The 22,900-nt window shown below is 38.2% G+C and overlaps 1 protein-coding gene across 1 annotated transcript in view; it reads left to right on the top strand.

Annotated features, from left to right (window-relative positions):
• LOC306879942 (E3 ubiquitin-protein ligase TRIM9-like) overlaps positions 1 to 22,900 on the top strand; it is a gene marked incomplete at its 3' end in the record, with an annotated part of 39,947 nt that overhangs the window by 12,640 nt on the left and 4,407 nt on the right. The window contains exons 2-8 of the mRNA XM_079433172.1: positions 6,899 to 6,994; positions 8,957 to 9,079; positions 12,205 to 12,315; positions 13,205 to 13,358; positions 16,195 to 16,355; positions 19,369 to 19,507; positions 21,680 to 21,983. Coding sequence (XP_079289298.1) covers positions 6,899 to 6,994; positions 8,957 to 9,079; positions 12,205 to 12,315; positions 13,205 to 13,358; positions 16,195 to 16,355; positions 19,369 to 19,507; positions 21,680 to 21,983 — 1,088 coding nt within the window. The remainder of the gene's footprint in view (positions 1 to 6,898; positions 6,995 to 8,956; positions 9,080 to 12,204; positions 12,316 to 13,204; positions 13,359 to 16,194; positions 16,356 to 19,368; positions 19,508 to 21,679; positions 21,984 to 22,900) is intronic.

Consider the following 22,900-nt stretch of genomic DNA (forward strand, 5'->3'; position numbering starts at 1 on the left):
CATTAAGAAAAAGGATGAGGTTAATACGTTTGATCAGGGGTAAATCACTAACGGGAAGATCGCAGTGTATAGTATCGTCATCCAACCCCAGCTGGAAGCACGCACCTAGAGGGGCGTTGTGCCAGCTCACCCGGTTAGAATGCTCGAGAAACTCCTCCACATATCGCTCCAACCTCAGACCGTCCTGCCACAAACCCCACAGTGTGTCCTCAGCTGCAGTCATCTTTTTGGGTCTGTCACACTGCTCGGGGAGCAAGGAGTCGAGGAGCACAATCAAAACCTTCCTTTTATTGAAGCGATCACAGGAGTACATAGAGCATGGAGATAAAGACAAACAATACCGGACATGGGAGACAGGGAGACACAGGGCTTAAGAACACTAGGAAATCAAACGAGGAAGAACAGAAACAGGTGAGGAGTAATTAAACACAGATGGAGACTAATGAACTAATTATGACACCAAACGAGGACAGGAACAGGAAGACCAAATAAGGGCATAAGGAAACAAGAGGGAGGAAAAACACAGGGACACAAGTCTGACAGATCTAGCTAAGTGGGCATGGCAATAAGAGGTGCAAACTTGAGGGGAAGTGCTCATTTTAGCTCATTTATGGAAATATTTGTGTAAATATGTTTTGATTATCTGTCCTCTTTTAACCCTTGTGCAACTTCATGGACATTTTTGTCCATTTTACTTTTGTTCTTCTTTGGTTTTTTATAATTTTGCCTGTGTTAATGCTAAGTGCATACATTTAGGCTCAGGCGTGTATTTTTATTGGAATTTTAATATCCCACCCTCATTTTCTTTAATAAATCTATTTTACACTAGGTACAAAAAATAGTTCCTATCAGCGCCTTTTGGACAAAAATGTCCCCATTGAAACCCATTAAAACTGCTATTTTTTAACTGTAAAATGATGCAATTTTTGTTAATAGGCTATCATTCTGTTGGCAAGGCTTCAAAATTAAATTTATTACTATTTTTTTACCAGATGATGCCATTTTTTCAGATTTGACCTATAAAGCAAATACTCACTTTATTACAGTTTTCTGCTTCTGCATATTATAGAGCCAATTGGATAAATAATGCAGCTATAATTGTGTGGGTGTGTTGGTATGGATGTCAGAGTGTGGTTTGTATGTGTCATAAAAACAAAATTGTGTGTGTGTGTTCTTGTAATATTTGAGAGAGAGAAACTCTACTGTAAATCACAAATCCAACCACTGTGCGCAGCGGAGTTTTGCTGGCATCAAACGGGGAAATTTTGTTACCCAAACAAAATTTGACTGAAAGCTAATTTTTTGAGATATCAACCTCAAATTTGGAACACAACTTGTTTAGATTTATGGCTTTGATTTGCTAGCAGGTTTAGAGTTCAACATGTTTCATAAAATATATATTTTATATAAAATATTGTTCATATATAATTTTCATAAACTTAAACCTGTTTAACTTTTTTTTTTTGGTTTCACTTTTTAAACTTTTTTTACTTCAAAAATGATCTGCCGTGCGTCTTCTTTAAAATGAGACCAAACTTAAGTCTGCTCCCAAGCTTCAAATGTTTATGACCATTTTTTTTGATGGATATTTTTGTCCACTATGGACCAATGTGTAACTTTTTTTTTATTGATGTACAAGGGTTAAATGGTATTACTTAACCCTTACTAATACTAATACTATTTACTTACTAATATTAATACTAATTTTATTATTTTATTACTCTTGTATTATTTGTATTATTATCTTGGGTAACACTTTATTTTAGGGTCTCTTAACTAGTTGCTTATTAGCATGCATATTACTAGAATATTAACCATTTATTAGTACAAATTAAGCACATATTAATGCCTTATTCTACATGATCTTATTCTACATCCCTAATCCTACCCAATACCTAAACTTAACAACTAGTGAAAGTGAAGTGACATTCAGCCAAGTATGGTGACCCATACTCGGAATTCGTGCTCTGCATTTAACCCATCCAAAGTGCACACACACAGCAGTGAACACACACACACCATGAACACACACCCGGAGCAGTGGGCAGCCATTTATGCTGCGGCGCCCGGGGAGCAGTTGGGGGTTCGGTGCCTTGCTCAAGGGCACCTCAGTCGTGGTATTGAGGGTGGAGAGAGTGCTGGACATTCACTCCCCCCCACCTACAATCCCTGCCGGCCCGAGACTCGAACCCACAACCTTTGGATTACGAGTCCGACTCTCTAACCATTAGGCCACGACTTCCTACTACTACCTTACTAACTATTAATAAGCAGCAAATTATGAATTTATTGAGGGAAAAGTCCTAGTTAATAGTGAATAAGTATTCCCTATTCTAAAGGGTGACCTTATCTTGTATAATTTTCATGTATAACTCATATTGTGAGACGAGTTTATTTTATAGAAACATGGTAGGCTATGGTCCTATTTGTAAGGCCGGGAAAAATGTGTATTTAAGATGGCCGTCACTATTATTAAGGGAGAGAGGTTCAGATCGAGAGCTTGTGAATGAGATTATTGTGGTGCTGTGTATCATGTAAAACTCCAGCCTCAATGTAGTGGAGGGGAGTTAGTACTGTTTTAACTACTCAGCAGTTCTGGTTTCAGACGGTTTTTATTAATAATCTTTGCTTTAAGCTCTGAAACATATTTATTTGCACATACTTTTTTGGACGCCAACTTCGCTCCTGTGATTGTGATCCTCCTTGTGACTGCTCAGGGGTGCGTTTCCCAAAACCATCGTTAGCTAACTATAGTCATTAGTTCCATTGAACTCTTTTGGTAACGACGGAACTTGCGACCATAGTTTGCTCTGCTGAAGTAGATAATAGGATAATAAATAAAGAAGGATCTAATAAATAGGATCTAAATAAAGAGGCTCCACTTTTCTGTGATTTCATATTAGCGTAACCTTTTTTCTCAGAGCTCTTCACATTAATACAGATAGTCTCAGTAAATCAGTAAGGCCAGTAAAGCATAGTGTTGTTATAGTTCTGCATATCTTTACTGTAACTTTTGATCAATATCAATAACTTTTGATCTCAATTTTTTTTTTAAATGACGCCAAAATGTTTTGTATATGTAATATTCTTTTATCCAGCACACAGACTTGACTGGAGTCATTATCTCTTATAAAAATTAAAAACATTAGCCTGCAGGATGTTTAGGACTGAAATACATTTGACCTCATCTGTGTAAGTGAGTCTGACCACCCGACCCTTGACTGTGGTCAGTAAACTACGACTGTGACATTTTGGACTTTAAAGGCAGTTAACACCATTTTAACAAAGCAAGTCTATTTCTTTGTTTGGCTCTTTGGTTGAAATTAGCCTGAGTAGCGTGAAGGAGGGCCAGATTGTACAGAATCTATGGACACAAAAGCGGGGTGGGACGGTGACCCCGATGCATCATTGACCCCAGCGGTGTCCTGGTGCCTTCTTCTCCATCACACAGGCACACATACTGGAAGAAGCGGGCCATGAGAAGGGTATCTGTCAGGGTCTTGTTAGCAGGCTGGACAGCTTGCCCGGGCAGATGGCACATTAATAGAGCGAGGAGATACGTCTTTGTGTGTGCTTGAGTTTGTTTATGTGTGTGTGTTTCTTTCATTGATTTAAGACCCCGCTGATCGAAGAAGGCCAGGGAAGGCCTAGAGGAAGAGGAGCAGGTGGGAAGGAAATGTGTGTGTCTGTGGACTCGTGCCAGGGTGTTTTCCACAGACTTGAGTGATCATTAGTCAAGACCCACAGAAGATTTTGCATTTTAACCTTCTATTGTGTGCATTATGGGAGCAGTTAAAAAAAAAAAAAAAAAAAAAGATCTTATCTAAGCAATAATCATAAGGAATTTAACAGCTTTGGTTCTGATTCTTCTTAATATTTATGGTTCCTTTAATACTTCTGAAGAATAAATATTTTGAGAAAATACATTTTATTCCCGGCTGCATAAAATAAAATACAAATATTTTATTTATAAAATAGCTATACTTACAAACATGTATTTTTAACTACACATTGTTAATAACCTTAATACAGTCACTATGGTATAGTATATATCATTACAGTTTAAAACGTCTGTTTTCTATTTTAATATATTTTAAAATGTAATTTATTCCTGTGATGCAAAGCTGAATTATCAGCATCATTAGTCCAGTTTTCAGTGTCACATCATCCTTCAGAAATCATTCTAATATACTGATTTAGTGTTAAAGAAACATTTCTTATTATTATTAGTGTTGTAAACAGTTGTGTTGCTTAATATTTCTGTAAAAACCATAACATTAAAAAACATTTTTATTTTATATTTGAAATAGAAATATTTTCTAAAGTTATAAATGTCTTACTCTTTACTATAACTTTTGATCGATATAACACATCCTTGCATCCTTAACAGTTCCATTAACAGTTCTTTTAGTATTTTTAGTAGTATAAAAATACATTTTATTACAGGTTGCATAGAATAAAATCTAATAATTGGCCTTGATATTATATTAAATAACACAAACCAAAATGGGAAAACATTCTGCAAAAGGTGTTTATGACAAAAACAAGAATGCCTTAAAAAAATTGTTATGTCGTGCTTAGTATTACAATGCATTAATAGATATGTATATAGAGCTTAATTTTATAGAGAACAATTATTTATTTACCTTTTACTACTCTTTTCCTTTCACTCTGGTGAGTGCTTTTTCAGTGTTCCCACTAAATCTGGATTAATGAGTGTCGTGCATCTTGGTTTAGGTTTTCACTCGAACTGCTTTCAAAAGTCCGCCGGGCTCAGGCTGAGGGTTTTATTAGAGATCAGATTATAATTAAATAGTTGGCACATGCAGTACAGAAGGCTGTAAACTATAAAGAATTAGTAAGGCAAAGCTGTTGTTTGCTTTGAGAAGATCATATTCAAATGATCTTATACTGTAGCTGCTGCCTATGGATTATGGAGGTCTGTTAAACCTCTGGGCAGAACCTCTCATGACTGGGTATTAAGTTGGCAGTAACAGTGTTTTAATCTAAAGCCAATTCGATACAACACATAAATCATTAAAATCCTAACAGTTTAGTTTTGTTTGGGAAAAGACTGATAAGACATATGAGAAAGAGTTGAGTTATATTTGACTGATTGAAGTGTGTGATGTCATATTGCACTAGTGAATGTGTTTAATTGGTAGTTGTGTTTAGCATTCCCTGTTAAAAAAAACAGCATATGCTGGTTAGGTATGTTTTGAAGCATGGCTGCTGGTTTGAGCTAGTTTAAGCTGGTCCTTGGCTGGTCATGTGCTAGTCCAAAACTGGTCCTAAGCAATTAGCTCCTACTCAGGACCAGTTAAGGACCATCTTAAGCCAGTTCAAACCAGCAGCCATGCTTCAAAACATACCTTTTTTACAACAGGGTTGTTGGGTTGGTGTTAGATGTTGGGAATTTTGGTGGTGTTTTAGAATGTTCAGGATGTTTTGTGGGGCTTGGGGATAGTGAGTAATGTTTGAGGATACTGGGAATCTGGGGTGTGTTTGAGGATTCTGGGAAAAGGGTAAAGTTGAATTAGCAGGACCATGGTCCTGTGGTCCAGGATGTTGGGCAGTTTTTAAGAATGCTGGGTAATGTTGGATTGGCAGGGTTGGATCATGGTCTTGTGAGGCTCCTGGGCACAGGTTTTGCGGCGCCACAGAAATGTTGGTAGGTGTTTTGAAGATCCTAGGAATGTTGGGCGGTGTTTGAGGATGTTGGGAAATGTTGGATTGGCAGGATCATGGTCCCATAAATACCCAGTGGGGTATTTATCTTTATTTTGTTGTAATTTATTGGAATAAATCAGGGGTCACCAGACTCAGTCCTGGAGGGCCGGTGTCCTGCAGAGTTCAGCTCCAACCCTAATCAAACACACCTGAACCAGCTAATCAAGGTCTTACTAGGTATACTTAAAACGTCCAGGCAGGTGTGTTGAGGCAAGTTGGAGCTAAACTCTGCAGGACACCGGCCCTCCAGGAGTGAGTCTGGTGACCCCTGGAATAAATGATGAACGTTGAAAGCTGTCAAGGGAGAAACTAACGATTTTTCTCATTTGATCTATTTTTATAAATTGAGGAATCACGCTTTTGAATAGAAATGTTACCAAACGTTAGAATTAGACACTTTGACAATATGCCAATGATAGTAAAGAGAAAAGAATTATCCAACCACATGTTGGCGCACATAATTAACGTGAGCGTGTGACGCACTCTGTGAAGGAACGCAAGTAAAATATATCACTAGGTGCCATTCACACAGAATGCGCTTTTTTGTTGACAAAGATGTGACATGGGCAGTGGAATAGGAAAAAAACGCAAGAAGATGGACGTTGAACTTCTTTTAACATACTTCTTGTTCACATAATATTTTACTTATGTCCATGCTAACCAGCCAAACCTTGACCCCCTGAATTTGAATATGTTGGGAATCTGGGGTATGTTTAGGAACGGTGGGAATGTTGGGTGGTATTTGAGGATACCAGCTAATGCTGGGTTGATCAGGACTCTATGTATTCTAGTAGGTGGTATTTTAGGATGCATGAAATATTAGGTAGAGAATACTGGGAATGTTCAGTAGGATCTCGCTAATGAATGTGCATTTTGAATTTATGCAGATTTAGGATGATATAAGCATGTGAAGATGGTGTCTAGTGATGATGTATAAGGGATTCAAATATGTGATGTAAGTGTGCATACTAGTGGACTACAATATTTCATCTGTTTTATGCAACATGATTTAATGTTGCATAAACATCATGATTAATGTTTTGATCAAATTAATTGAAGTTACATAAAATATTTTTTACTCACGGCTCTATTAACAAATTGTTTTAGAAGAAAAGATTTTAAAGCATGTTAAGCAAATGATTTCATTGAGCCATGTTTATGTGTGCAGTGTCAGCTGTCCCAGGCATTGAATGGAGTGTCTGACAAAGCCAAGGAGGCCAAGGAGTTCCTGGTACAGCTGAAGAACTTGCTTCAGCAGATACAGGTAACAAAGCCATCTGTTATGTCTCAAACATGTGGAAATGATGTAAACTCATTAAATATTAAATGTTTATATAGGTGGTCAGTTTTGAATGTGTTCCTTTCAGTTTCATGAATTTTTTTTTGCTTACGATTCATATGAATGTCATGTTTTGAATTGTATTCTGCCTGGAGACCACTGGATTATGAGCTCTGAGCTATTTTTACTCAAGTGAAGAATTTAATGCCCTTTCATACAGAGGGAGAGAGGAAGAGATTGTCTTTGAAAGCAGACTTTGCACTGAAGTGCTATAGTGATCGGTGATTTTCAATGCAATGTGACATACTTTCTCACACAGAGAGAAGTCCTGCAGAAGGACTATAGTCTGGTTTCAAACCTGATCTCTTATTTTAAAATGCACCAGTCACACATGCTCAAATCAGATGTCTTCTCTTCATCATCGTTGTGTAGTAGATGAAATGACTCAGTCCCATCAGCCCCAGTGTGTGGGTGTAGGTCTCACATCTGAGTCACAACCGTACTCAAAGTGAATGAATGATTAGTTCCGTTAAAAACTCCTACACCACAGACTCCCTCAACTGATCTTTGCCAGCTTTATATAATGCATTTTAAAGCTAAAGTGTGTCATTTCTGTGCCACTACAGACACCAAACAGAATAGCAAAAATAATAATCGCCCCATCTTGCACGAACAGCACCAACTCCACTGGTTGAGCCCAAGAAAAGGTTTGCATGCTTTTTCTGGTGGATGCCGTAACTACACCATTCTGATGCTTATAAAAGCATCCACACCATTGATGGACGTTGTGAAGTAGCTGTGAATTTGTGAAAATAATTTCAACCTATCAACTGTCCATATTTCATACTACTAATATGACTTGAATATGAATATATTATTAGAAAAGTAATGAGTGTATTTTTGTCTGTTAAATGACTTTCTTAATTTAGCTCTACACAAACCCTGTGTCTTCAATGAACACTAGTAGCATGTCAATGTAGTATTTATTAATTTGTATTTATTTGTTTGAGTTATTTTAGTTCTTGATAACACTTTAATACAGGGACCAATTCTCACGATTAACTAGCTGCTTATTATCATGCCTATTATTAACATATTGGCTGTTTATTAGTACTTATAAAGTGCATATTTTACATGACAATATTCTACATCCTAACCCCACCCCATACCTAAACTTAACAACACATAGCAGATGTGGGTGTATTTATTTGAAAACATCTGCTTCCTCAGTCCACCCAGACCGTATTTTGAAACTAATCTGTAATAATGTTATATTGTAACCATATTTCCACAAAGTTCTGTCACAAAACTGTAGATAGCGCAGGCCGATAGGTTCTAACTCATTAATATTATTATTAATGGGGCAGATGGCTAGTGCTTGCTGTAGCAGATGCTGTGTGCTTCAGGAACTCTGCACCTTCCCCAGCTCCACCTGTATAGATCTGCTATGGGGTTATTTCATGTATGTTATAAATTGGGGTTATTTCATATATATTATATGTGTAGCAGCAGTATTTCTTACATGCTCACAGCAGCATGTCTGTGGATGAAATCTTGCTCAGCTGCAGCAGCGTAACAGATCTGTTCCACCAAGAAGACCATTGATTGTCCTGGTAGAATTTAAAATATTGCTTCCCACATTTGCATATAAAGACCATTTAGTATTCAGCAGTTTCAGATATGGAGTTTACAAATGTGAAACGGTTATCCAATCATAAAAGAGGTAATTTACATATATAAGTCTGAAAGGTACAATAGCAATATTAATTCTTAGGGCTCAGACAGATGGTGAAACTTTCTTCTGGAAGGGGGTTAAAATGTTACAAAAGTTCCATATTAAGGTCATCAAAAACAAAACGATGGAGATATATTGGATATAGTGTTTTTTGGGGCAAATTCTTGAGGCTCACTCTCAGTATGTGTGTACTGTGTGTATGTGTGTAACAGGAGAACGGTGTTGAATTTGAGGCATGTCTGGTCGCTCAGTGTGACTCTCTGATTGAAGCGCTCACTCGGCAGAAGGCCAAACTGCTCACCAAGGTCACAAAGGAGAAAGAGAGTAAGCTGAAGGTGGGTCAACACACACAACATGTACATCTCTTGTAATTCATTCCTATTCGAAACCCCTTTTGACAGGGGTCCACACATCTAAAATTAGCAGTGGCAAATTAAATTTGCTAGTGGCTGTAGTAGTCATTTTAGCAACAGCCTTTAAGGGTAGTGTGGGGAAGTATACATATATTTTATATACATGTATATACATATATATTTATTTTTTCAACCATTCAAGAGTAGTCCAACTATAACTATAAATTTAGCAGCAGTGAGATTATTTCCTAGTTCATTCACACGACATGGGCTTCACCACACAGATGGGACAGAGGGAAAACGAGTTTCTGTAATACACCGCACTATTAGTGTTGCCTCCTGTGACTTTATGGAAAGCAGATTGAGTTTTTGTGTTATCTGTGCAACTCCATATGGTCAGAGTAAAGTGAGATCAGTGAGTTTATTTAATCTGGCTGTATGTAAGGAATACATTTTATTTACTCAGTCTGTGATCAAAATATTTACACTAGTAGCAAATCTGAATGGTTTAATTTTAAAATGAATTTTAAGTAAATTCATTTAAATTATTTATTTAGTTTAATGTATTTTTTAACTTATTATTATTATTATTTTCTTATCTTTTTTTTGGGGGGGGCACTTGGCTAAAGATGAATTTTTAAATTAGCGTGATGCTTCTAGTGCCATTTTCATCAAATCCGGTTGTACTGAAGACCTCATGATATAAAAAGCCCATTTTTTCTGTTCTCTAAGATAATTTGTGGCTAATAGCGTAAGTTCCTCCATCTTCCTGGGTCTGTGTGCTCTGCTCAGATAATCAAATGAAGTGTTTTTGTTTGCAGTGACAGGAGACGTCATTTTCTACTCTAATTCATTTCTTCCACTCCGGTAGTCTGACAACAGAGCTTTACGCATGCCCTCTTTCACCACACTGAACACAGGATGAAGGGGGTTGGGGGTCTGACAGTAAACCCGCTCGGTCCAATGCGTTTCTTACAGTATGTTATGGAATTAATACATACATTGTTCAATAGATTACAGTGATGCAAGATTGTATTGGGTATTAGGAAGAATAAAATGATCTACACTTTATGTATCAGAAAAACAGCAGCAGAATTTAGGAAACCCTGGCTCATGTATGGATTTTTGCACAATACACCAACCAACATAAGATCCTTTGCTTCATTTTCAATACAGATTAGAGACAGAAGGCTTTCTGGTAATTTTAATCATGATAAAGCTGGTATACGAAAAAAAAAAGGAAAATGAAACACATATGTGATCTTTTTTCACATGATAAATATTCATAACCTCACAATATTAATGTCTTTAAGCATCATTAGTTATTTTTTGATAATGGCACACTAAATACATTAAACGGTGTGTTAATCTTCCTGCTTTTGTTTTGTTTAAATAATTAACTTAAAGGGTTAATGCTGGTTCTGTCGACTGTAATTATACAGTCATTCATCTCATTCCAGAGAGCACTCGACAAGTGCAGCATTAAATAATTATGCATCATAATTAATGCAAGAATAAATAAAGAGTGACTGATTTGATCAGCTTGTCTTCACAATTGGACATGGATGGCAAAAAACCCTGAGTGAATGCTTGATAAATGAGTAATCTTTGTATTTCAAAAACAAATATTAATAGAATATATATGCAGGATTATTCACAGTTTATTATTTCAGGAAATAACATTTAAAACTACATTTAAAGGGATAGGCCATACAAAAAAAGATGTCATCATATAACCACCCTCATGTTTCAAACCCATAAGCCTTGAATGAAGATTCTTTTAATGACTTATGAATTCCATATGAATCGAGCTGGTAATTCTTTCAGGTTTTATGAAGAGACACAGTTGCTTTGTAGAGTACTTCATGTGAAAAGTTAGCCATGACATGTCTGTATTCACAGTATGGACTTGTTAATTATTAAGTCAATGATCAATCATCCTTCCATTGTAGTACAGTATATAGTCTCTTATATTATTATGCAACACAATCTGTTATGGGATCTGCACAAGTACACACAGGATCATGGCAGGAATGTTGTACGGATCAATCAACATCCAGGATTGAAACATTTGCTAATTGTGGGGAATATTTTAGTCTGTCATTTAGTGGAGTTTTCTTAGTTTGCAGTAATTTGTGGATAGTTATGTAACATCCTTTCAAGTAACCCTAGTAAAAAAGTAAGATATAGTACTAAGTATAGTACATTTCTACTAACTATACTAAAAGTATAGTTCAAATTTATTAATATATTTACTGACATATTGCTCAAGACTGTGAAAACTATAATTCAACTTTATTTGGAGTACTACTTGTGTACAATGCACATTTCTTAATATTAAGCCTAAATGCGTTTTAATATCACTATTGATGCGGATTGTATGATCTTTGAATATTGTCTTTAAATGCGAGATATTTAAAGTGTATCTGAAGTATACTTGCAATAGTTCCACTTTAGCACAATCAAATATCCTTCAGTATATCTTTAGCAGCACAATTAAAACGCATTAAGTACAAAATCAGTCGTTCCAATTTAGCAGACTTTAAGTAAATCAGTTTAGTACACCAACAGTACAATAGCAGGGTAGTTTTATTAAGCACATACATATTGAAATGTATTTGTAGTATACTTAGCATGAAATAAATACATTTTGGTATATTTATTGCATGCAACATGAAAGTAACCATGTTTACCACATCATAGTCATGACAGGAGTTGAAAGGTTTATTTTATAACACTAGTCTCATATTAACATGTATAACTCTGTCTTGTGCGTATGTTAACCTATATATGTAATGTTTATTTAGGGGCAATGCCTTGCTCCATGTAAAGTGCATTTGTGTTTCAATTATTTCTGTGGTAATAGATTGATCTTAGCTTGTATTGAATCTGGAACATTCCCTTAATTGGCTGAGACTGATGATAATTGACAAATCTCTGACGGTAGATGATGATATTGGTTATACGGCTCCATATGTCTTTGAGGTGTCTATCTGATGTGACACTCACAGCAGGAGTTCATCGCTGTGAGCATGTCTTTTATTGAGTGCCTGTTTCTCAGACTGTATGTGTGTGATGAGACTATATCCATCTCCTCTCTGTTTCAGACCATAAAGGATCAGATAACTCACTGCACCATGAAGCTCCGACAGACCACAGGAATGATGGAATTCTGTCTGGAGGTTATTAAAGAAAACGATCCCAGTGGATTCCTACAGGTACAAACAGACAGTGAGAAACAAGTGCTGGTTCCATCCCTAATATCTGCCTGTTATAATTCAGAAGTATGAATGAAACTTGTGAGCTGTGGTTTCCGGTGTTTAGACTGGCCCTCGGCATTTAAACTCTTTCAATAATTGATGTTTCGTAGCAGTGAACGTATAAAATATAGAGACGACAGCTCCAGATGAGCAACGCTCCCTCTTTACTGAATTTTTTATGAAGTATCGATTGTGATGTTTCTTTGAGTGTCTTCACAAAGCATGTAATGTGAGTCAGAGATGCCTGCCCAGCAGAGATTTCTGAAAAGGCAGGAACAAAGAATCAGTTGGCAGAAAACAAATGTATTTTGAGGGTCAAGACAAACTGATGCATAAAGGGAAAGAGTGAATCGCTGAAACACTGTGCATAATGTTAAGGATTAAATCTTTTGTACTGTACATCAGTGACAACCTAGCAAAGTACTAAAGTTGTACAAAAGCTAACTAATTTCCTTAAAAGAATAGTTCACCCAAACAATAATGTTTTTCATGCACTGTAATTCCAAACCATTTTCCAACTTCAAAAGTTGGAAAAAATGATTATCTTAATCAATAATACACCTTAGTCATATTTAATTTTTGACAGGAATGTAAATGAGGTTGAGAGGGAAAGAAGTTGTTGTTTGACAACATACTAACTGTTCAGCTTTCTTCTTTCTTCTGAGAAGATAAAGGCCATAAAACAGTTTGAGAGATGAAAAAAGTTATTAAATTCTAATTACTAAGGTCTATATAAAAAAACAAAGAATTAAATTTTTATAATAAATATCATTATTAAAACAAATTAAAATAAAACATTTTCTTAGATTTTCTAAGACACATTTGATAATTATAATTTCTCTTCCAGATCTCAGATCCGTTGATAAAGCGTGTCCTGGTGTCTCAGGAACAGTGGGTAAAAGGTGCGTTGGAGCCAAAGGTCTGCCCAGAATTCGCCTTGACCGTCAACACAGATCCTCTGATGCAGTCGATTCTCCAGCTGGACTTCACCCAGAATAAAGGTGTGGCAACACACCTAACAAATGAGATGTTTGCTGCTTATAATCATCAGTGTTGGGGGCGTAACGTTAACAAGCAACACACATTACATAATTAGGTTATGCTTTAAATATTTTGGTTTTGAGACCATGCATATCGTGCATGTTCTTGCATTAAAACAGATAGATGGAACACAGCAGAGCTGAACAGAAGGTGCACATTTTCAAGTTTGCCAAATTTCAAAACAATGTCGTAGTTGGGATTTTTAAAAGAAATTAATACTTTTATTCAGCAAGGATGCATTAAATTGATTAACAGTGACAGTAAAGACGTCTATAATGTTACAAAAGATTTTGATTTCAAATAAATGCTGTTCTTATGAACTTTATGCTTAAAAAAGCATTGATAATAATAAGAAATGTTTCTTGAGCACCAAATCTGCATATTAGAATGACTTTTGAAGCATCATGTGACACTGAAAACTGGAGTAATGATACTGAAAATTTAGCTTTGCCATCACAGGAATAAATTACTTTTTATAATATAAATGGAAAAGCATAAAAAAAACAGTTCACAATATTACTGTCCTTATTGTATTTGTGCATACATATAAATGCATATGATTTCATTTTCATATATAGGTGCATCTCAAAAAATTTGAATATCATGAAAAAGTTAATTTTTTTTATTGTAACTTATTTCAAAAAGTGAAACTTTCATACATTCTAGATTCATTACATGTAAAGTAAAACATTTCAAAAGTTTTTTTGTTTTAATTTTGATGATTAGAGCTTACAGCTCATGAAAGTCAAAAATCCAGTATCTCAAAATATTAGAATATTTCCTAAGATCAATCAAAAAAAGAATTTGCCAAACAGAAAAGTTCAAGTTCTTTAAAGTATGTTCATTTCTGCACTCAACACTTGGTTGGGGCTCCTTTAGCACAAACTCCAGCATCAGTGAGGTGTGGCATGGAAGCGATCAGCCTGTGGCTCTGCTGAGACACTGTTGAGCCTTCAGCTCGTCTGTATTGTTGAATCAACTGTTTCTCATCTTTCTCTTGAAAATATCCCATAGATTCCATATGGGGTTCAGGTCAGGCATGTTGGCCAATCAAGCACAGTAATATCATGGTCAGCAAAGCACTTGGAAGTGGTTTTGCCAGTGTGGGCAGGTGCTAAAGTCCGGCTGGAAAAGGAAATCAGCATCTCCATCAAGTGTGTCAGCAGATGGAAGCATAAAGTGCTCCAAAATCCCCTGGTAGACGGCTACATTCACTTTGGACTTGATAAAACACAATGGACCAACACCAGCAGACGTCACGGCAGCCCAAATCATCACTGACTTCGGAAACTTCACACTGGACTTCAAGCAGCTTGGATTCTGTGCCTCTCTAGTCTTCCTCCAGACCTTGATTTCCAAATGAAAAGCAAAATTTACTTTTATCTGAAAAGAGGACTTTGGACCACTGAGCAACAGTCCAGTTCTTTTTCTCCGTAGCTCAGGTAAGACGCTTCTGATGTTGTCTTTGGTTCAGAAGTGGCTTGGTAGCCCTTTTCCTGAAGACGTCTGCGCGTGGTGACTTTTGATGCACTGACTCCAGCTTCAGTCCACTCCTTGTGAAGCTCTCCAAAGTGTCTGAATCGGCTTTGCTTGACAGTATTCTCAAGCTTGTGGTCATCGCTGTTGCTTGTGCACCTTCTCCTACCCAAATTCTTCCTTCCAGTCAACTTTGCATTTAATATGCTTTGATACAGCACTCTGTGAACAGCCACCCCATTCAGTAATGACCCTCTGTGACTTAACCTCTTTGCGTCAATGATTGTCTTCTGGATCATTGCCAAGTCATCAGTATTCCCCATTATTGTGGTTTCAAAGAACAAGAGATACCCGGAATTTATACTGTAGGGATGGTAATTTATTGAAGCTCAAATGTAAATATTCTAATATTTTGAGATACTGATTTTTTACTTTCATGAGCTGTAAGCTCTAATCATCAAAATTAAAACAAAAAAAAACTTTTGAAATGTTTTACTTTACATGTAATGAATCTAGAATATATGAAAGTTTCACTTTTTGAAATAGATTTACTATAAAAAAAAGAATTTATTCACGATATTACAGCCCTGGTGAGCATAAAAAAGAAGCACCTCTTCCAAAAAAAATGAAAAAAGCTGGTGTTTTTTCAGTAGGGAGAATTCAGAAATATTTTCAGAAATATATAAAAATGATCATGTAACATAATTTGTGTAATTAACACAGTTGTTTATGAGTAACTAAAAAAAATGTTCCTCAATACTGGTGGTCACTGTAATAAAGGTAATAATATAATATGAATTTGTTGCAATGAGATTTTTGTTTTTCCATTAATAAACAACAGCTTCAAAAATGGCAATTAAACCAGTTTTGGGAAATAAAACAAATCTTGCAAACTCAAATTCACATCTTGTCAAATAATAATTGGGCTACACAATCCCCCCAAAAATTCCGTCGTTCCCAGATTCAGAGGCAAATGATCCCCTCAGTTTTACCGCTAGACTCACACATGCAACACCTGCTTTGTCCGATATCATCTTTCAGATGGTCAGGAGGCTGATTTATTGAAACAAATGCATGCAGGTGACCAGAAAGAGGAGGACAGCACAGGAGGTATTTCAGAGCTGCTACAAACTGTTTCCCTAAAATAAATAAAACCCCTCCCAAACCCACAGCCCATTTTCCTCCGTTTGGCACCAGTGATTTTCAGGAAGTGCTTACTCCCATGCATGTCACTCCACGACTATCCCGTTTAACCTTTGTGATGCTTCAGTGTTGGACAGTCAGTGCAATGCGAACTCTGTTAATATTTTTATCTTTTAGCAGAGACCACCACAGTGCCTCCTGCACCGATGTTGCAGTTGGAAAAATGCTGCATGCAGAACAACAGCACCACTCTGGCCTGGAGGATAACTACGGTCCAAGCCCTGCCTGTAGAGGGTTACGTGCTGGAGCTGGATGACGGGAATAGCGGGCCTTACCGGGTACATCTACAACATTTTTACTTCTACACTGAGATCATTCAGCAATTAGGAAAACAAAGAGATATCTTAATCATTTTGTATTCTGAATTAAATCACCTCATATGCACAGTTTTCATTCTTGTGCTGATATGTTTCATAAAATCGAAACTTTTGGGCTGGACATTTTTAAGAGCTTGTTACCTTTTTTATAAAGGCAGCGGCTATTTGTACTAAGTGTAAATAGCGATAGATGCATAGATAGAAGTGCAAATAGCATATTTTCTAAGCGATAGATACTACTTACACTAAGTGAAAATAGCTATATATTCTATTTACACTTTGTTAAAATAGCAAGTTCCTCATCAGGAACTCGAGCTGCGTCTGGAGACGCTTTGGGGAACGTCTTCAGCGTGACCGGCTCTGAATACAAATGAAATCTGTCCAATGGATGGCGGGATGTCACGGGCGAGGTGACGTAATGACCAGCTGGCATAAAAGCACGTGGGGTGAAACCGGCGTCAGCTTTTTTCTTTCAGCTAGTGCTCTGCATCTCCATGAGTATGTAGTGTTATCTAGATCTCCGTGAGTATATAGTGTTATTTGTCTGTTTCTAACATGGGAGCAGGGTGCAACAAGGGCGGTGTTTTCCTCCCTACAAACGGCTTGTGTGTGCTTTGCTTGGGAGCAGGACATGCAGGGACGGCTCTCGAGGGGGCTGTTTGCCCGCGCGGGAGCCTTCCTCTGCGCATGCTTTGCTCCCGAAAGTCCCTCCTCTCCGGAGGTGGGTTCTTTCTTTGGTGTTCCCCACGGCGCTGGCATTTCTCTTGTCTTCCTCCTCCGAGGAGGTTGACACGGGAGGCACCGAGTATGTTGGACCCCCTCTTTCACCCCAATATGAGGAGCCGCAGAGAGGGTTATACTAGCGTTTTCTGCGGTTTCAGACTCGCCTCCACATCGGAGCCTGCCTTTTTTTCCTCCACACTGAGGTGTCGAGGTCGTAGGGAAAACATTTCGGCCCGCCTCTTCGTCCCCTCATTCGATTGCTACGGTAATGTGATGGGGACGAGTGAGCGCTGTTACAGAGCGATGCCGCGTGTGGAACAGACGTTTGCGAGCTATCTGTCCCCTGACTGCGTCGTCTCTGAAGGCAAGGTATACGCGGCAGCAGGTCGGTCTGGCTTATGTCTGCACACCATGGTGGTGTTGCGGGCATGTCAGGCTGACCTGCTCAAGGAGTTGGATGAGGGCGAGGGATTTAGTGCGGAGGACATCCGTGAACTGGGTTGAACCGCAAAACCGCTGATTTGTCTCTCCGCGCCGCCAGTGAGACCGTCGGGCGAACAGCCCTGGTGGCGGCGGAGAGGCATCTTTGGTTGACCCTGTCGGATTTAAAGGCCGCGACAGGGTCTTCTTTCTAGACGCCTCACTTTGCCTTCTGGCCTTTTCGGTTCGGGAGGCAGGCGGCAGTGGCGGCGGCGTTCCAGCGGTTTCTCCCTCACCGCTCCCTAGCTCACAGGGCTGCTGGGCGAGAGCAGCCCCTGCCGCGTGCTGGCTCCTTGTATAGGCAATCTCGCACCCGCAGAAGCGGGTCGGGGCGGTAAGAAGGGTGCGCGGTCAAGGACCTCCCAGCCAAGCAGGCGAAGAGGTCTTCGGCCAAGAAGCCCTGATGTGAGTGGGATCAGGGCTTATGAGGGTAGCCCCGCTGGGGTAGAGCACGATTCACCGATTTGCGGCCCTGTCAGTGGCCCCTTCTCACTTGGACTATGCGAAATTCCTTCGGTCAAGCCACAGCCTGTCGTACTGCAGGCCTTTAGTCCTCCTCCCTTTTGGGAGCCTGACCTAAGAGAGGTCTTCCTGCTTCAGGCAGACCCTCAGCGGTGGATTGCGATGCCATTCATTGGCCTATGAGTCCTCTGACCTCCCCTCGCTGATGGGAGTCAAGGCTCATTCCACGAGAAGTGTGTCCCAATCAGGATGTCTGCAATGCTGCGGGATGGTCTACGCCCCTGACTTTTGTCAGGTTGTATGGCCTGGACATGCGAGCCACTCCAGGATCTTCCGTTCTCTCGCCCTAGATGTGCTCCGTACGGATACACACGGGGCAGGAATTGGAAAGTCTGGTGCCGTGGGTATCTCGTTCCCCAAAGCGTCTCCAGACGCAGCTCGAGTTCCTGAAGAGGAACGTCTTAGGTTACGTATGTAACCCCAGTTCCTCGAAGGAACGAGACGCTGCGTCGCGAGGCCACACTACCGGCATCCCTGCCAGCGCATGCTTCAATTTAAAAGCTGATGCCGGTTTCACCGCACGTGCTTTTATGCCAGCTGGTCATTACGTCACCTTGCCCGTGACGTCCCGCCATCCATTGGAAAGATTTCATTTGTATTCAGAGCCGGTCATGCTGAAGGCGTTCCCCAAAGTGTCTCCAGACGCAGCGTATCATTCCTTCGAGGAACTGGGGTTACATACGTAACCTAAGACGATTTTCTGCTATTTATACTACTTATTGCAAATAGTGGCAATTATCTGCACCTTAGTATTGTAGTACATTATAAAACAGTACCCAATAATAACGTATTGAGTGTAAATTATAGTTTTAATTCAAATTATTAAATGGATGCCACCTTATTGGGACAATAAAACCCTCCCTACACATACCTTTTTCTACCTAAAATTTTCATTTTTGGGTGTACTATAATGTCTTTTCTAGAGCATCCACCTCCCGTGCCAGTCAGTTGGTTTGAAGTTTGTTCGAATCCCACTTAAAGCGACAAAATCAGTCAAGTTAACTCTGTGCTGTTAAATCTTCCAAACTGCTTTTCCAAAGTTGCAGGAAGCTTTTAATGTTATCTTGTTTTTGAAATGCTTAACATTCTCTGCTACTCTTTGAGAAATCTGCAGCTGATTTTATCATCCATGATTAACGTGCAGTATTAATAACTTATCTTACATGAGATCATGTTTTACCAGATGCTTTTTATTTTTACCTTACACCTTGTCTGCTTTTTTACCCCTCTTTCCCTGTCCATGTTTTAGGAAGTCTATATAGGGAAAGAGACCATCTGTACAGTGGACGGCCTTCATTTCAACAGTTCATACAACGCTCGAGTCAAAGCGTACAACTCTGCTGGAGTGGGAGCGTACAGCAAAGTTGTTGTTTTGAAGACGTCTGATGGTGGGTGTTTTGGTCGACTGCTTCTTCACACAGTTTCTTTCATTCACCTTTAATAGGGTCTCTGAGTGTTCTTAAAGCTTCTTTTCTATCTATGACGCCCATTCACACAGCTTTCGCATTATATATTCCCTTTCTTCCATGGATCCCTGCTGTGGATGCATCTCTTTAATGAGTGTTTTATAGGAAAACTCCTCTCATCAAACGTCCTATGCAGACTCTATGTAGAAGTAGAGATTTATAGTTTCATAGAGATTTATACTCTCATAGGGAATTAATTTGACTGTTAATATTACTGAGACTTTTCACTGTTTGTACCGCTCCATTCCACTTCTGCAAGTTAATGTTGAACCAACAGAGTGACTTTCTATATGAGCGAATCAATGAATCATTCACGCAACTGATTTGTTCAAAAACACTGACTCTGCTGTAGCTTTCTTGGAAACTGTTTTCTATGGCTGAGCAGAAGTAGACAAATTAAAATGCACTATATTGTGTGCATTTGATGGTAGTTACTCAATATTAAAATAATAGTTCACCTAAAAACTCACCCTCACTTTACTCACCCTCAGGCCATACAAGATGTTTGTTTCTTCATGGGAACAGATTTGGAGAACTTTAGCATTACATCACTTGCTCAGCAATGGATCCTCTGCAGTGAATGGGTGCCGTCAGAATAAGAGTCCAAACAGCTGACAAAAACATCAAGCAAACGCCACGAATCCAGTCCATCAATTATCATCTTGTGAACCAAAAAGTTGTGTTTGTATGATACAAATCCCTCATTAAGACGTTTTTAACTACAAACTTTTGCTAAAATATGAGTCACCTATCCATAATATTGCTTTCTCCAGTGAAAAAGTCGTCTCGTCTGAATCAAGAGAGAAAAAAAAGCAGCACAGTTCAAGCATCATTTACAAGCAAAAACAGTCAAAAATAGTTCTAAACAAATATGTCAGTGGTAACAGGGGACAGACTTTTTCACTGTTTGCACTATCATTCTGACGGCACCCATTCACTGCAGATGATTCATTGATGAGAAAGTGATGTAACGCTAAATTTCTCCAAATCTGTTCCAATGAAGATCTTGGATGACCTGAGGATGAGATCATTTTCAGCGAATTTTCATGTTTGTGTGAACTGTTCCTTTATCTTGTGAATAGAACTTGTAAGATTTCACTATACTCTATGTATTTCTTAACTTTTAACGACATAACTCCAGTGTTCACCTTGAATAAACATGGCTAACGTGTTTATAGCTTGGAATGTGATAAAAGATGGCAAAACTATTTTTTTTGAGGTTTTATCGAATTAATTTCATTTAGCGAAATGGCAAACAAGCTTATATCACTTTGAACGGCATAAAAATACTTTTCCCTAATTGAGAAGAACAGTGGGAACATGGGTAAATAACACGCACATTAACTATGCATATTAACTTTTTCAATGTTAAGATTTAGATTAAAATGTATTAAATGTTAATGGAAAATGATCATTATTTAGATTTATTGTATTTATTTATAGGTGTATATTTAAGTCCTGTGACTAGCTTTTAAGTTTTGCACCATTAGAAGACTGTTAGAATTAAGACCCCAGTTAAAGTTACATTGGTAGGTTCTAGATTGCTGTTTGCAAAACTACAATAAATCAGGGGTCCCACAAGAGATGTTCAATTAACACAGGACTTATTAGGGTTTAATGCTAGATTTGCCTTAAATGCCCTCTGCTACGGAAAATCTTCTAAGAGAGCTTCAATATTTAATTCCTTCGACTGTTTTAATAATTCATGTGTCACTGCAGGAGTGAAGACGTTTAGCTATGTGTATGATCAGCAAATTATGATGACTAAACATAACCTCTTTTATATCGTTGCTAAAGGAGCTGAGAACATGTTTGATCTGGGAATATCACTCATAAAACAACCCTTTTATCTGTCAGATATAACTGACATAACTCCTAAAAATCCATTGGCTCTGTTTAAAAAAATAAAATAAAAATCTAAACAGAAAACTAATCATATACAGTGCACAGTAATGTCAGTCAAATGCTGTGCTATGCTATTTTGATTAATCTTAGTATTTTTTATTGATTTAACATCTTTAACTGCAAATATGTTTTTGAACCACACTGAAGTATTCTCGCTTTTACTAACTTTATTTTATCTTTCCTCTGCAGTGGCATGGTTCACCTTTGACCCTACGTCAGCTCACAGAGACATTGTCCTATCGAATGAAAACCAGACTGTGACTTGTAACAGTTACGATGATCGCGTGGTGCTCGGGACAGCTGCCTTCTCCAAGGGCGTGCATTACTGGGAACTTAGTGTGGATCGCTATGACAACCACCCCGACCCCGCATTCGGTGTGGCACGGATTAATACGGTGAAGGACATGATGCTAGGGAAGGACGATAAGGCCTGGGCCATGTATGTGGACAACAATCGCTCCTGGTTCATGCACAACAACTCCCACACCAACAGGTACACGTCTTAATTTTTCTAGGGTGGTTATAAATTTTGCAAGCTGGGCTTTTGACAGATTTGGTCCACATTATTTTGGACAGGCACCACTTCTTGGACAGGAAGGGACCGCCTGTCCAACACGTCATTTTTGTCTAATCACTGAAAGTCCACATAACCAAAATTGTCAAGCTGGAGAAGGTGAATACAGACAAGTATCCATATGAATTGAGTGGTTTAATCCAAGTCTTTTGAACAAACAATGACTTTACATGATGAAGAGTTTAATATAGGCTTTATATTAATAAACTCTGATCAATGCACATACATAGAACACATCACATATGGTCAACGGCTGCTCAACCGTACTTGCTGTCAATGTCTATAAACTTCAGAATCATCATACAGAAAATGATAAGAGAAATATGTTTATTTGTGTCCTAAATATGAATGAAATCTTCAAGAAAGACTTGAGAATGAGTAAATGATAGAATTTAAATTTTTGGGTGAAGGAATATTGCACATGGGAAACAGGGAAAAATAAACCCAAATAAATCTGAATTTAAAACTATTAATAATATGGATTTATATCACTAAGGGTGTTTTCACACTTGAGTCCTCTTTAAAGAACCGAACCCAGACCCCTTTAAGTGAACCAAGAGGTGGACCAAGTGAAAAAGGACCCAGTTTTCTTTGTGTGCACACTATCGCAGTTCTTGAAAGAGGACTGAGATCCTTTTTTGGTCCACTTAAGCAGCAATGGTGTCTCAGACCTCTTTGTGTTCAGACTGTTGCTTTTTGGATCTAGTCCAGTTCAGTGTTTGATGGCTGACATTATGGCCTCCAAAACTGGAATATTTTTATCTTTTTCACAAAAATATAAGTTTCGTACACCTTTGTAATATTTGTTTTTGAATTGTTTTCCTTGTTTATGTAAT

This window comes from Barbus barbus (assembly GCF_936440315.1).
Source record: "Barbus barbus genome assembly, chromosome: 14".
Taxonomy (NCBI): Eukaryota; Metazoa; Chordata; class Actinopteri; order Cypriniformes; family Cyprinidae; genus Barbus; species Barbus barbus.